Source organism: Danio aesculapii, chromosome 3, assembly GCF_903798145.1.
Source record: "Danio aesculapii chromosome 3, fDanAes4.1, whole genome shotgun sequence".
NCBI classification, from domain to species: Eukaryota; Metazoa; Chordata; class Actinopteri; order Cypriniformes; family Danionidae; genus Danio; species Danio aesculapii.
In genome coordinates this window covers 26,364,879-26,376,946 of record NC_079437.1, presented here as the reverse complement: position 1 = coordinate 26,376,946, position 12,068 = coordinate 26,364,879, and the positions used below count along the sequence as shown (strand labels likewise).

The 12,068-nt window shown below is 36.9% G+C and overlaps 1 protein-coding gene across 1 annotated transcript in view; it reads right to left on the bottom strand.

Moving 5' to 3' along the window:
- grin2aa (glutamate receptor, ionotropic, N-methyl D-aspartate 2A, a) overlaps nucleotides 1-12,068 on the bottom strand; it is a 203,999-nt gene that overhangs the window by 12,758 nt on the left and 179,173 nt on the right. Inside the window, exons 6-9 of the mRNA XM_056453522.1 lie at nucleotides 5,098-5,269; nucleotides 4,608-4,761; nucleotides 4,098-4,223; nucleotides 3,226-3,455 (exon numbers count right to left, since the gene is read on the bottom strand). Of these exons, the coding sequence (XP_056309497.1) occupies nucleotides 3,226-3,455; nucleotides 4,098-4,223; nucleotides 4,608-4,761; nucleotides 5,098-5,269 (682 nt within the window). The remainder of the gene's footprint in view (nucleotides 1-3,225; nucleotides 3,456-4,097; nucleotides 4,224-4,607; nucleotides 4,762-5,097; nucleotides 5,270-12,068) is intronic.

Here is a 12,068-nt window from a genome sequence, read left to right as displayed (position 1 = left end):
AAAAAAAAGTTTTGCTTTTTCTTACAACAAACCATTTGTGTAATCCTTTACAATCTTCAAAGCATTCAAATTATTTTAAAGAATGCTCAAGCTCATTTTCATGCATCACGCTGGTGTACTGCAGGATTGTCTTGCCTTCTCTGCACTGAAAAATACACACTAATCAGCTGTGAAGTCTTTATTTTCATGTAAAGGAGGAGCACTCGTTAATCTTGGATAGGAGCCTCATGAACAAAACATCCAACGCCTGAATTTGAAGTCTGCAAAGTAAACACTCTAGACTGCAGTAAATCCCTAGCAGAGACCGCAACGTCTTACCAAAGGTCAAAGTACTTTGTTGTGCTATTATAGGATCGAACCACTGTGTTGCCATTAGTGGCATGGTTTTCATTAGATCTTTGGAGGACTCACGCTTTGTGACTATTGAAATGTATTGATAATGGCAGTTTATGTGCAGATACACTGATTTGTCTCTAATACAAATACACACACATGCTTAAATGCTCATAATTCACATACAGAACAGTACAAAGACTGCATTTGTCTGTCAAAATACAGCAAAAGCAAAAGAGTCACATATGCGCCCAAAATTTTATCTATGTGATCTCAGAATTTATTTGGGAGCATTTATGTGAGTGCATAAAATTTTTGCCGTGCGACCGGTTTCCACTGCAAAATGTTTTATGGGACATTCACGCAGAATGCATCTTTGCACCTAAAACACAACGCTCAGGAATAGTTTAAAACCGTTGTCATTTCAACTTGCTGCAGTAAACAAAACCCGCAATGCTTGCCCCGCCTTCAAGCTCTTATGATTGGCCCACTGCTCTAGAACTGAACGCAAATGGATTGGTTAATATCGGCTATCAATCACTCAGTCAACGCCTTCTGCCTTCAGATGACAGGGAGCTACAACCTCGAAAAAATAAAGAGCTGAAGATGAAAACAACATGGATAGATTTTGTTTTAGAAACAAACTAAAATTACAAATAATGGCACAACTGTGATCATGTGGTGAATGTTAATCCACCATTTATACTTTTCGAAGAGTGGATAAAAGACTATCACTGGGTTAAAGTCTGCTATGAAAATGACTAAACCATTAACCATAAAGCCAGTGTTTCAGGTAGCAGCGTTTGCCACATCTACACGATTTAAGCGTGAAAGGTTCTGTTTAATTCTTAATTTAAATTAAATTAAAGTGGCAGCTATATGTAAAACGTAACTCCACATACACCATCACAAAAGGGCTTGCATTGCTATTAATTGCATTGCTAATAAGATGACGTATACAAATAATAAGTTATTTGTCAATAGCATCTGTGCAATATCAGACACCACTCGTGAGAACACATCACAGTTGTTATATCATTGACTAAGATTCATTCATGTCAAGCAGTGTATGCAGGGCTGGTGGGTGCATGGATATATATTTTGTTTGTTTGTTCGTTTTGATTAGTGTTGATTTCAAATGCAATAAATCTGTTAAAACAAAACTTGTAGTAGTGCTCATAATTGCTGGGTGCGAAATTATTATTAGGAGCACCAGTGCTAATAAGCATAAAGGTTCATTTAGAACCCTGATTAGTATTAATACATTTTACTGATTAGTATTATTACATACACAACTATTTTCCATTTATTTGTTCTAAAGTAATTTATTTAACTATCAATCAAGTCTTTGGAAATCATCCTAATATTTGAATTTGCACTGTAAAAGCGATTTGTTTCATTTACTTAAAAAAGTGAGTAAACCCACTGACAAGGTTATTAAGTAAATGAAATATGTGCAAAATAATACAAGTTTAAGTAAACAGGTTTACTCACTTTTTTAAAGGTGCAGTATGTAAACTTGACACCCAGTGGTTGAACTAGGTAATGCATTCCTGGATAAAAACACACGCAAGCGCAGGTTGCCAGATTGACGTGAGTGTGCCGGACGATCAAGCCTAAACGCTGATTTGAGGCTGATTTAAATCATGTTCTAAATAAAAGCAACAGCATGCGAAAGAAGGAATATTTTCATCTTAAAAGTTATAATACCTAACCAAACCAATACCTAGAATTTATATTTTAGAAACGGCTTCTATTTCATGCAGCTGAACAACAGAAAACTTGATGAAATGATCACCTCAGGTACAGCTCATGCGCTTTATTAAATGTTAAATGCTAAAAATGTGACTTTGAATGCTGTTTTACATGACATTTTATCACCTTAGAATTCTTAGGTTCTATCTGATATTTTTGTCAAAATTGAGTTATTGACATATTCTTATTAAATGACAACTTATTTACATTATGGTATGTTTTTTTATAAGTTGTTTACATTTTAAGACTTTTTATTAAAAAAAAACAAATGTTACACACATACTGTTTGCTATGGAATGCAAAAACTTTGAAGCTCAATATCTCAAAATCATTCATAACGCAGATAGAACTTTATAATTCCAAGGTGTCGATTTATTTATTAAAAAAAAATGTTTGAATTTAGAACTGTAAAATAATGCAAAACAACACATATTAGTGATTCAGCATCTACATTTAATAATGTTAAAGAGGTTTAATATGTATTAATTAGATTATAAACCTTACCATTTCGTGAGTGAGTGCATATTCTGTGCTGCTTCGTCTGGTGCAAACAGCCAAACTGTTTAGGACACGTGGTTACAATATAACCTGCTCACCTAATGTTTACATTCGCAATAATTATATTATTTACTAATTAATAACCTCATGTGGAACTGAATCTGCGTCTCATTTCCATTGGAGGTTGCATTTCGGTCATGGATGCATGCTTTAAGAGCCTTTCTAAATGAATGAATGAAACATGCGGTTTTGCAACAAGGCAACCCGGGGTGCTGAAATTTAATTGGCTAAACTAGCATTGGGCGGGTTAAAAGAACCAAAGTAAAGACAGCGCTCTGGCCAATCTGACTTCAGCATTGTTTTTCAGATAAACAAGAATGTTCACTTGGCATGTTTCTTAAATATCTGCAAATATACTACGTTTTTTTATGCTTTAAAAGAGTCAAAAACTTACATACAGCACCTTTAAGTAAAGTAACTACTGTAATCTCTTTTGTTAAGTGTAATGCACAGAAACATTATCATTTTTGCATCTATTCGCACTTGTATGTTCTTGATGAAAAGAAATAACATTATAAAAGGACATTTCTGCTGACTTCAAACTTTTGAATGCTAATGTGTATATATGTGTTGTTTTACCTTTTTGTCACTTAGGCCTGTCACTTGGTCCACAAACTCCTCCTGGATCATGAAGGCAGCCAGGTTAGCAGTGTAACTGGCCAGGAAGATGACAGCGAAGAAGGCCCAGACAGACACTATGAATTTACTGGTCGTGCCTTTGGGGTTTTGCACAGGCACAGAGTTGTTAAACACCAGGCCCCACAAGAGCCACACTGCTTTCCCCATGGTGAAAGACGGTCCGTGGGGGTCTGCGGAAGACACTTTTTATTAACATCCTTCATTTGTGCCAAAGCCTTTTATTTCAGAAATAACATAATCGCCCCTCTGCACGGTCATTAGAGCACTCGCACAGAATAATGGACACGTACAACACCCTACTGCTCCGCTGTTAATCTTAATATTTTCGAATAGTTAAATATAAATGAAGACAGCATGCAAGACTGTGGGACATTGGGATAAATACACCGAAGCGAATACATAAATGGTTCCTTTGTAAAGCAGGACAGCTGATTTATCTTGGAACTCCTTGACGTGCTTCCCTTTTGAAAGCGAAAAAAGGAGCTCCAAATGAGTCATCTAACAAGAGAAGAAATGCTTTTTAGCACCACGTAACAAAGGCACTCCAATGTGAATTAAATCTGATCCACTTGAATCAAATGAAAATGAATTGAACTAACTAGGAGCCCGAAACCACTCAGCGCTAAACTGGGTGAAATTGGGTATAAATTAAGCCTTTATACTTTGCAGGTTTGTAGTGCAGATGTGAGAGCCTCTGTCAGAGCAGGGGGGCGAGGAATTACGAGTGTGCCTGAATCTGAAAGAGCGACTGCATTGCAGGGGAAGCGCGGAGGGAGAGAGAGAGGGAGTAGCTGAGAGTGCTGGTTACGTACCTTTGCCCTGAGCGAGGTTCCTGTTGAAGCCCAGGGGGCTGATATACTCAAACATGAAGACAGCCATTGCAGTCACCAGAAGTAGCATCACAAACATCATCACCCACACAGAAGCACTGAAGGGCTCTGCGGAGAGAGACAGGTAGATCAGGATAAAAAAAAAAAACACACAGTCAGCGACTATCATCCAGCCATTCTGCTTGATATGTGACTATAGACAAGCCGAAGAGATTAAAGAGCTTTACTGTGGGAAGTAAATGGGAAACTGGCAAGTGTCCATTGGGGAATGTTCTCAGACCCTGTAATTATTGGCCGTATGCTAATTAAATAATGGCTTGCTGATCTAGTGCCATCAAGCATAAAGGAGCACTCAGGGTACTATGAATCTAAAAGCGGCCCACTTCAGCGGATTTCTGTCGGATCTACGCTTTGATTGGCCATTCAATATTTTGACAGGTGGAAACGAGACACGCCCCTTGCCATCGTCAGGAAAGCGCTGCAGATGGTTACCTAAAAATGCTGATGGAGAGACAGTCCCGTTGCTACGGGATACCATCACACTAATCCCTGTTTCCACGAAGGGGACGGAGAAATCGATGACCTCTGAACGCTCCTCATTGATTGTCAGGGAGCCCACGGCCATGACTGCTTTTTTGTACACCACCTGTGGTAGAAGACAAAGATACACAGAGGTTTAGACAAAGGCTGTGAAGTTTATATACAGAACACCAGGGATATTTCGCTTATTTCTGCAGCGTTTTTTTTTTCCTTTTGAATTTCCAATTAAACAGAAAATTTTCAGCTTTTTCCTTTCTTCAATTGCACATTTCTATAGCTAGCAGGCGTTCTCTATTACAAAATGAATTCCAGTGGAGAGCTGAGAGAAGCACACTCTGCTTCTGTGGGCAAAACTTTATTCAATCTATCCTTTGTTTAGATGGTAGGAAAGCAAGAGTTCGATAACGAATTGCATCAGTGGATTTGGCTATTGAAATCTTACCTCTCCCACCATGCCGTTCCACACATTGTTGATCTTCTTCCCATGCTTCCCGTTGGTCACCAGATAAAGGTCGTAGGTGAACTTCACATTTCGAGCGATTTTTTTGAGGATGTCAATGCAGAAGCCTTTGCAGCACTTTTTAATGTACGTCCCTCCTCCCTCTGTGGTGTTGCTGATGGATAAAGCACATTAGTCACAGATCAACTAAAAGCTAAATATATGAGTCAGAATATCAGAATAGTCAGAATATGAGTCAGATATCAGAAACATTTTACGATGAAAGATATGCGATCAATCCAACTCAGACTCATTGAGAATATGTGCCCGGGGCTACATTTTTCAGAAAAGCAAAACATGTGTCTGGGAGTACATATGGCTGCATTTAGAGTGTAAAACATTAGAGGTATGATACCACCGACAATTTCTGCTGCTTTTTACACTACCGCTGACCACTTACCTATGTACGGACGGCTATACTGGCCTGAGTTTTTTACTCGGTAGCTCATTATGTAAAAGGGGGGAGCGGACCAGGGTTCGAGTCCAGAAAAGGACAGTTCTAAGTAAAACAAACTTAAAAAAAGCAATGTGAAATGATGGTAAAAGCATGCAACCACAGTGGCTTTTCTCTTGTAGTCTGCTTATGAAAACACTACACTTGGGTTTAGTAAAGGGAATAGGTGGGTGGATCAGTCCACAGCAAGCAGATTCATGCATGATTGGCTTCTCTTGGACACATGCGAGAAGGATGTTGAGATTGGCAGAAAAGTACACAGGGACCTCTAGTGGATTTATGAGAAATGGCAGGTATGAGAAAACGTGCCCCGGTAACATATTTTAGATTATCAAAAATATACATGGTGACCTCTAAAGAATCTGTGAAAACTTGAACTGCAAGCATACAGTATAACCCTGGGCACATATTTTGCATTTTTCAAAATAATGTAGCACTGGTTACATATCTCCAAAGAGCCTGGTTTCAATTAAATTGAATTCAAGTTTAATTATATAGCGCTTTTACAATGTAGAATGTCAAAGCCGCTTAACATAGAAGTTCCAGTAAAGTCCAGATTTCAGAATTGAAGTTCAGTTTAGATGAAAATGCAACATTTTGAATATGCAAATATGAGAATGCCTTACTTATTATTTTGTGTGTGAACAAAAGTCACTCCTGAAACTACAATGATTAGCATGGCAACTTTGGGGCATAAAAAGGGTATAAGCAAGACACATACTACTCTTAAGATATTCTTTTATTCTACAAAGATGCATAAAATGTATGAATAGTACATTCATCCAAAAGTATATATATTTAAAAAATTGTTTGTTTTATTCAAGGTGTTACTATTTCCACAACAAAAGGCATTTCTATTTGTGTGTTGTATTTGTTAGATTCTTTTACAGCATTTAAAAAAATAATTTTATCATCTCTTTATTTATTTAGACATTTTATGTCTTCTCTGCAAACATTTACAAGGACCCCTAGCAGTATATTGCTCTGTCAGTTTAAAGCTAGATTAAAGACACATCTCTTTGCATTAGCATACACATAAAACAAAAATATCTTTGAAATCCGAATCCTCTAAAAGATCGTTAGTCTGGCTTATTTAGGGCAACCTGAACTGGTAACACTTTCCAAAAGACATTATAATTTGAACGGCATCTACGCTTATGTTAGTCTGTAGCTGTAGCAGTGGTGAACAGGGAGGAGTGGAGAGCATGAGACTGATTCCTGAAAGACCCAGTGACAGATGTGTCTCAGCACTGATCCCGTGGGCCAGCTCTGCACAGGACGTTTGGCCAGAGGATAAATGGTCGTGCCCAACTAAGCCTGGTTTCTCTCAAGTTTTTTTTTCCTTCACTTTCATTAATTGGTGAAGTTTGTTCCTCGCCACTGGCTTGCTTGGTTTGGGACTTGCAGAGCTGCGCATCGATGGATTTGCTCTTCAGTGTTTGGACTTTCAGCAGTGAAAATTAAACCACACTGAACTGAACTAAACTGATCTTCAACTCTGAAAACTGGACTGACACAGTTTCAATTTACTAGAACTTCTATGTTAAGCTGCTTTGACACAATCTACAATGTAAAAGCGCTATACTGTAGAAATAAACATGGATTGAATTGAATTGAATTGCAGTCCTCCGTTTGAAGTATATTGTCAGGACTCTTCGGTTATGTTTATTCTTGTTTTATAACAATGTTGAGTCAGATTTATTTTAATGAAAAATGTTAATAGCTACAAACACCTCTTATTAAATTGGCATTCAAAAAAGTTCCTTTTGTTTTTAAGAAAAAATGCTTTATTTGCAACAAAATAGATGGATTATCATTTATAAATCATTCAGTTGAGAGTTAATTTGGTTGTCACTCCTATATGCAAGAGAACTTAGTGTGAACAGAATGAGATTTAGTTAATCCAAGCACTGATTTCATGACTACATACACCATTTTGTTACTTCACAATATATTTTTACACTCTAATCCAGCCACAAACACGAAATTACACGCAAACTGTACATCGCTATCTGTGGAGCCCTCCTTTAGTGCACCTTTAGTGAGCTTCACGTGATTTTCACTGCATGTATAACCAATCTCAGCGTGAACAGAACAGGATTAAGCCCTCAGAAGAGGAGTCACAATTGCATTTAGCTGCAGTGTGTCTAAAGCATATTTTTGGACAGCAGCCTGATTGCGCAGACCAATTGCTAGCTGGGATTAGAGTACAGTAGGAGGTATAGTGTGCTGAAGCATGAACGATAGAGCCTTTCGCTGCCGGGAGTGGAGATATTTCTTAATTACAATGAATAGTAGGGCTTTCCCATGAGAGCCTCTCAGGGAGCCATCAAGGGAGTGCCAAACCTCTGGTGAAAATTGCAGTCGGCTAGAGATTTCTGATGTCTCGTAAAGACCACCGCCAATCTGTGCTGACTTAATTGCAGAGGGGTTCCTGTTTTCCCTGAGCGATGAGGAAGACAATTCTATTTACGGGGCAATCAAGATGATTATTTCAATTGGAGGAGGACAGAAGGTCCTGCTCTTAGACACGTCAGGAGGAGTTGACTGAAGCAAGACCTGCTTTACTTTATCTTATGTCTGGTGTTTATACTGTCATTCACACTTTATTCCTTTCTCCCTTAGATTCATTCAAGGGGAGGGGTTGGCAAACTATGGTACTTGTTAGGAAAAAGTAATTTATTTTTTATTATATTGTCTCTTTTTCTTTTGATTAAACAATTGTATTTGTATTACTTAAAGATGATATATTTATTGAACTTCTTCTCTTGAGTGTGATATGCCATACTAATAAAGCATTTTTGCAGAAGTAGATGGAACTGATAGAAATGCAAAAGCCTGATTGTCTAAAATTAACTTGAGCACTGCAGCTAAACTTCCTGTGAGCAGAAACTGAACATAGAATATGTGCAGTCGAGAAGTCTTTTGCTTTTAATGTTGTGCAGAGAATTCATAGAGAAAGAGGATGTACGTATGGGTGCGGCCCATGGAGGTCTGGATAATGATTGACTGTAATGTAACTTATTGCATTTCATTGAGAATACCAGAATTCTGTGAATCGAATTATTCATTTGTATCCAATAAATTACTGATATTTTTGATATTGAAGAAAACCCTCTCCTGACCTTTTTTATTGAACACGCATGGAACTGGCTAGATATTCCAACATACTTCACTCAAAAAAATGGCTTTACACTGACGTAACTACATGGGTATTGGATGTTTAGTTTTCATTACTGAATGCTTTGTGTAATAGCATGTAGAAGGAAAAATGTTGACAATAATATTAATTGTATGTGTTTTAAGTGAAGGGGAAGACTTGTTAGAGTTTCATGCTCACCTAGAATGGTTTTAATTGAGTTTTGAGTTTACCAGTGTGTACAAGAGTAGTGTTCATGCTTGGGATGTTGGAGGCTTTATTAACAATGATGTTTATTGCTTTACACAATGGTCAATATCTGTGCTAATGGCAGTTTTATGATCAGTCTCTTTTTAATTACACAGTCTATAAGTTACATAAAAAAAAATAATAATCAAAAATAATAATAACCAGGTAACCGTTTAGTTTAAATACCAAATCCTACTAAGTACTGGCTTAATATACCTGCCTATTATTAAGATTTTGTATTTTTATAAGCACTTATAACCTTATTCTACATCCAAATGTTTGGTTCTACATCCCTAATCCTACCCAATCCTACCTAAACTTATAATGCATTTTAATAAGCAGCAAATTAGTAGTTTATAGTATTATAAGTATTAATAAGCAGCAAATTAGTAGTTTATAGAGCTACTTAACTAAAAGACTTAACTAAAAGTCTTAGTTAATGGTTTGGTAATAGGATTAATAGCACCTTAAAATATAGTGTGACCAAAAAACAAATAAACATTAGAAGTTTAATACTTTGAACTGGAACAGTTCACCGAACAGGGCTTTTTCTGTCACAGCCCTTAATCTGTGGAGTGGTCTGCCTTTACATATCAGGTCATGCTCTTTCCTTGGTGCCTTTAAGTCTAATTTAAAAAAATGACCTTCTGTCTCTTGCTTTTGATTGCAATTCATTAATTTTTAATCTGTTTTACATATTTTGTTTGCATATATATGTATAGATTTTGTATGTTGGTTGTTTTGTAAAGCACTTTGGTCAACAACTGTTGTTTTTACATGTGCAAACAAACAAACAAAACATTCTGGTTGTTCACACATAAAGTATTAAAGTTGATTGGCTCAACTCAAACAGCAACTGTGTTCAATTGAAATTCCCAACATAATACAGGTAAAAGTGATTTGATAACATTGGTTCAAATAGAATTTGCTCTTTGGCTCCATTTGCCTAAATCTAGGTGAAATAACATCATTTAAATGTGTAGAAATGTGTGTCATAATTAGATTACGTTACACCAATGATTTATTTATTGATTTATTTGAGTGTTGGATGGATAATCACTGACATGTAAACCAAAGTGAAAGACGAGAAATTAATAAAAATAAAAGTGCCTCAAATTGGAATACTGGTGCACATTTGGGTGTAATCATTGCTCAAACTCAAACAGCCGCTATAAATACTATTTAAGTGTGAGAATTAACCTGCACAACTTGTAATATACAACTGCCACATATGAGCCTCTGATAGCATTATTTATTCTCTATGTTTTGTTTTTAGCTTTCCGAAATAAATACATTACTGTCAGAAGTTTTTTTTTTTTTTTGTGAATTTTGGGGACAATTCCATAGGTTTCCATAGTTTTTATACTGTACAAACTGTTTTATATGATAACTGACTATATGATAACGGACTATATAATAACTGACTACATAATAACTGACAGAACTGTAAATATTTGCAATAGAGTTCCATACACTGAGTCAGGAACACTAAAAACTTTTTGTTTTTGTCCAAGACAATTTACAGTACACGTATTACAGGGACAAGTCCCTCTGGAGAAGCCTGAGGTTAAGTGCTTTGCTCAAGGGTAAAATGGCAGTGGTTAATGAACTATAACTTGTTGGGGTTAAACCTACAACCTTTTGGTTAACAGCTCAGATGCTTAACCACAAATCAGCACTATATGCACTCTAGGGACAGCGAAGCATGTGCTGGACGTAATTATGAGAGACTTAGGTGAATACAGTGCACTCTCCAATTACCAGGCAGTTGTACAAAGTCGCCAAGCTTGTAGAGAAAAGTGTACTTTAGTATGAAAAAAGAGAAGAAATGACAGGGTTGCAGACAGGACAGAGCTGCATTAGTAATCGAGCCACCATCTGTGAGTTCAGACAGACAACACTTAAACTAGCAAAGCCACCTGGGAGACTCATTTAACTTTTAGATTGAAGCTAATTAAGACTCAGCTCTCTATGTTCTTTAAACAGATCAACGGTGAGAAAAAAACACTTATGAGTGTACTTTGTCTCCACAGATTGCTCCCATGAGCGCCAATTCCTTCTGAAACTGGTACTGTCATGTTATTGTTGTCCCCAATTGTTGTCTGCATGCAGCTATTATAAATATTTGCTTCTGTTGCTTCAACATAATGAAAAAAGTTAGGAAAAGCGCATAAGTTTTGAATACTTGTGAATAAAATCAATTTAAATGAATAAAAACTCAAATAAAATAAAATGTAATGTAAAAATGTATTGCATCATCTTTAAAAAAAAATTCAACAGTGTAGTCTAAAGCAGGGGTTGCTAAACCTTTCAGCCCGCAACCCCCAAAATAACAATTCCAGTTACTCGCAACCCCACTATCCTCGGAAGGGGTTACAAACATAAAAATATTACACAAAATGATGCACACACACCAAAAAGCCTATATAAACACGAGCATATCAACAGCACAAAGTGCAACAATCTAAAAACAAAACTTTTTCATTCATTCATTAATTTTCTTTTTGGCTTAGTCCCTTTATTAATCTGGGGTCACCGAGGTGAAATGAACCACCAACTTATCCAGCATACAGTATGTTTTACGCAGCGGATGCCCTTCCAGCTGCAACCCATCACTGGGAAACATTACTTAATCCACCTATACAGCATGTCTTTAGACTTGTGAGGGAAATGGAGCACCCGGAAGAAACCCACGCAAACATGGGGAGCATATGCCAACTCAACACAGAAATGCCAACCGACCCAGCCAAGGCTCGAACCAGTGATCTTCTTGCTGTGAGGCACCCAAGACTTTTTTTTATAGTAATTTAATTTGCTTAGTTTAATATTAACCTCACCGAATGAAACTGGTGAGCACAATGTTTACAGCAAAAGTGTATTCTTGGTTTAATTTTGGAGACCACCACTTGGAGATCATCATCCATGTTCATTCGTGGTCTTTATTTTTAATGTAGCCTATGTGCATGCTGTAAAGGTGTCAAAGTTTAACATTGTGCTGTAAAATCAATCTGCTGGAACTGACACTATTGCTGTGTTAATATAACATAATCACGGAAGAGGTCGCATTCCAAT